Source organism: Falco biarmicus, unplaced genomic scaffold (assembly GCF_023638135.1).
Source record: "Falco biarmicus isolate bFalBia1 unplaced genomic scaffold, bFalBia1.pri scaffold_30, whole genome shotgun sequence".
In the NCBI taxonomy this organism is placed as follows: domain Eukaryota; kingdom Metazoa; phylum Chordata; class Aves; order Falconiformes; family Falconidae; genus Falco; species Falco biarmicus.
Window position 1 is genome coordinate 46,314 of NW_026611861.1, and position 3,518 is coordinate 49,831.

The 3,518-nt window shown below is 55.7% G+C and overlaps 1 protein-coding gene across 1 annotated transcript; it reads left to right on the plus strand.

The window, feature by feature from the left end:
* Positions 1–2,117: 2,117 nt before the first annotated feature.
* Positions 2,118–3,182, plus strand: LOC130143446 (olfactory receptor 14C36-like). Its single transcript, XM_056326135.1, has one exon. The coding sequence runs from the start codon at positions 2,172–2,174 to the stop codon at positions 3,180–3,182; it is 1,011 nt and encodes a 336-aa protein (XP_056182110.1). The 5' UTR covers positions 2,118–2,171.
* The last annotated feature ends 336 nt before the right edge of the window (positions 3,183–3,518 follow it).

The following is a 3,518-nucleotide window of genomic DNA, read 5'->3' on the forward strand; positions in this document are numbered from 1 at the left end:
GGCAGGGGTGCCCAGGGCTGTCCTTGCCAGCAGGGTCCCTGCAGCCCAGGGGGCTGTGTGCTGGGGCAGGGGCTCTGCCGCCTGCCAGGGGCAGCTCTCAGCCTGCCGGGGGCTCCCGACAGCTCTGGGGGCGTATGGACCGACCCCTGATAGGGAAGGATCTCTCTGCTGTTGAGAGTGTGCCGCAAGGGTGAGCGCTGCTTAGAAGTATAGGTTACCCTCAGAATATGTCTGGATGAGACTTTTCGTATCGAAGGTCAGCGCAGGGATTGCTATGATAAATCCAGGGCTCTCCTCAATCTTTGTTTTCAGTTTTCTGTTGTTGGGGGCAGGAGAGGGGAGGCAGAAATGTTAATGGAGATCTCGAGTTTGAAGATGTCCCTGAGACTGCCAGCTGTAACTCTGAGTGATGAGGAGGTCTGCCAGGAGCCTCCTGAAGTGCCCTCAGCCACTCCTCCGCCTATGAACAGCAGCAGCAGCACCTTTGCTGGAGCCATCAGGGTCGTTCTGAGCTGCCCTTTTCCCCCTGCGGACAGGACCCTGTGCCCAGCCAGTGCCCTTCAGAGAGGCACGTTTGTGCGGGGCCAGTGCACAGAGGCAGAGATGTGGTCTGTGAGCACTGACAGGGAAAGACCTGGCACAGGGAGATACCTCCCACAAGGAAAGTCTCCTGACATCCAGGATGTTGCAAGGACTGATAGGAAACTTCAGACAGAATTGTTGTTGAAGGGAGAATCAGAAAGCTCTCTCTGCCCATGTGCAGTGCAGACCCCTTTCTCTGAGGCATCCCCCTGGCCTGCTCTCCCTCAGCAAAGCCTCTGCCCTCAGGGCTGGGGGTCCCGAGGCGTGAGCCACCCCCTCTGCAGCCAGAGCTCCAGCAGAGCCGCGGTGCAGCTCTGCAGCCACGTGCCCCGGTCCCTCTGCAGAGCACAGGGGCTGAGAGCAGCTGCCCGGCAGTGTTGGTGTGTGGGAGGTGGCGAGCAGAGCTGGGCAAGGGCAACGCTGCCCTCAGTGCCTGGCTCGCTCGCCCTGGACACTCTTACCTAGACCATCAGTGCAATTTTACTTCTTTCTCTGCCTTTTTGTCTTAGTTTTATTCTCTAGCTCTTGCTGTCAGGCTCTCTGGGGATGGGTGTTTCAGCTGCAGAGTCACACTCTGACCTTGTGGGTCCTCTCCTGCAGGTGTGTCCATGGGAACAAGTGTCCCAGCTTTCCTCTCAGCTGTGGGGCTGTGGGCAATGCCCTATGTGGGGCTGGGCAATGGGCTGGTTCTCCCTGAACCTGATGCTCTTGTTAGGGCACTTGGCTACCTCCTTGAAGTTCCCTTCCAAGCAGCGAGTTGCCCTCCAGAGTGGAAACCTGTCCCCTCGCACCCATTAGTGATCTGAAAGCCCCACATAGAAGCGCAGAGTTTCTGTGATGGAGAAAACACTGTTGGGGTGGGTGAAATGAGCTGTGTATCCTTTGCTGTGGGTGGGATGCTGAGTTCTGATGAAAGTCTACAACCTTTACTGGTCTGTGGTGGGTCAGTCCGTTCTCAGCAGTGCCTTGTGGTATTTCAGGGTAACATGGGAGTGTGGCCACCATTCATCTCAGGAAGGTGCAAGCCCACAGAAACTGGGAACCAGAAGGACAGACCGCCTCCCCTCACTGGGCACTCACCCACAGGCAATCCTCTTGCCTCACAGACGTCACTGTGTTCCCCCGGAGGGCAGCAAAAATGCTCTGCTTTTCTGACATCTGAAAATACTCAACAGGAGAGATGGGGGGGAGCTGTGAAAAAAACTCAAGCTCTCTTAAAATGCCTTCACCCTTCCCGTTCCTTAGCACTGGCGCTGCAGACGCTGACCAGCCCTTCTGCGTTGGCACTGGTTTCAGAGGACAAAGTTAAACACCAGGACTGGTCCCTGCCCCCACCCACTGCTGCAGAGTGGGGCTGGCTGGTCAAGAGCCCGTGGGCAGATGCCCTGCTCTTCATCACCCACACGGCCAGCACCAAGCAGGGCTGCAGCCACACAGCTGCAGGAAGGTCTCCGAGAAAAGAGAGGGATGTCTGTGTGTGACGGGGGGATGGTCTGTGGGAAATGGCTTTGATTTTGCTTGCAGAAGTCTCCCCTAAATTATCACTGTCTTTTTCTCCTGTGACAGGACCATATGCCCAGAGGCAGCACATGTCCAACAGCAGCTCCATCACCCAGTTCCTCCTCCTGGCATTGGCAGACACGCGGGAGCTGCAGCTCTTGCACTTCTGGCTCTCCCTGGGCATCTACCTGGCTGCCCTCATGGCCAACGGACTCATCATCACTGCCATAGTGTGCGACCACCACCTGCAAACCCCCATGTACTTCTTCCTCCTCAACCTCTCCCTCCTCGACCTAGGCTCCATCTCCACCACTCTCCCCAAAGCCATGGCCAACTCCCTCTGGGACACCAGGGACATCTCCTACTCAGGATGTGCTGCACAGCTCTTCATGATTGTCTTTTTCCTTTCAGCGGAGTGTTCTCTCCTCACCGTCATGGCCTATGACCGCTACGTGGCCATCTGCCAGCCCCTGCACTACGGGACCCTGCTGGGCAGCAGAGCTTGTGTCCACATGGCAGCAGCTGCCTGGGCCAGTGGGTTTCTCAACTCCCTCCTACAGACAGCAAATACTTTTTCACTGCCACTCTGCCAAGGCAATGCCCTGGGACAGGTCTTCTGTGAAATCCCACAGATCCTCAAGCTCTCCTGCTCACACACCTACCTCAGGGAAGTGGGGCTTCTAGTGATTAGTTCCTGTTTAGTCTGTGGATGTTTCATTTTCATTGTGCTGTCCTATGTGCAGATCTTCAGGGCTGTGCTGAGGATCCCCTCTGAGCAGGGACGGCACAAAGCCTTTTCCACGTGCCTCCCTCACCTGGCCGTGATCTCCCTCTTTCTCAGTACTGCCATATTTGCCCACCTGAAGCCCCCCTCCATCTCCTCCCCATCCCTGGACCTGGTGGTGGCAGTCCTGTACTCGGTGGTGCCTCCAGCAGTGAACCCCCTCATCTACAGCATGAGGAACCAGGAGCTGAAGGACGCACTGAAGAAGCTGATGCTGTCAGGTGTCTCTCAGAAGCAACAAATTATCCATGTCCCTTCACAAGGCATTTCCACTTCATTTCTGGAAACTCCAGTGCATTTAGCATTCTATTTGTGACAATCCTGTTTGTCTAGAAATGTCTGAATCTGTTGCACGTGGGAACCCAGCCTGTCTGACCTGGTGTTCTTTGTACATATGCATGGGTGGACAATTAACCTTGACTCCTGGCTCAAATCTCTGTAATAAAAGGAGGATTTCTCAGTTCCAATGTTTGGACTTTTGGCACTAATTCCAAAGCCAAGCTGAGGAACAAGCTGCAGGAATTGTTTCCTGAACAACGTCTCTGATCTTGGGTTCTCCATGGCTCAGGGGAGGAGGGCATGGGGCAAGGCGTTAGGGCATGGGCCTGTGTTGAGCCTTGGCGTGTGGGGGCCCAGTGCCCATGGGAATGGT

Excerpts from the sequence above, each read along its gene's own strand:
- LOC130143446 (XM_056326135.1), top strand. The coding sequence starts at position 2,172 with ATGTCCAACAGCAGCTCCATCACCCAGTTCCTCCTCCTGGCATTGGCA.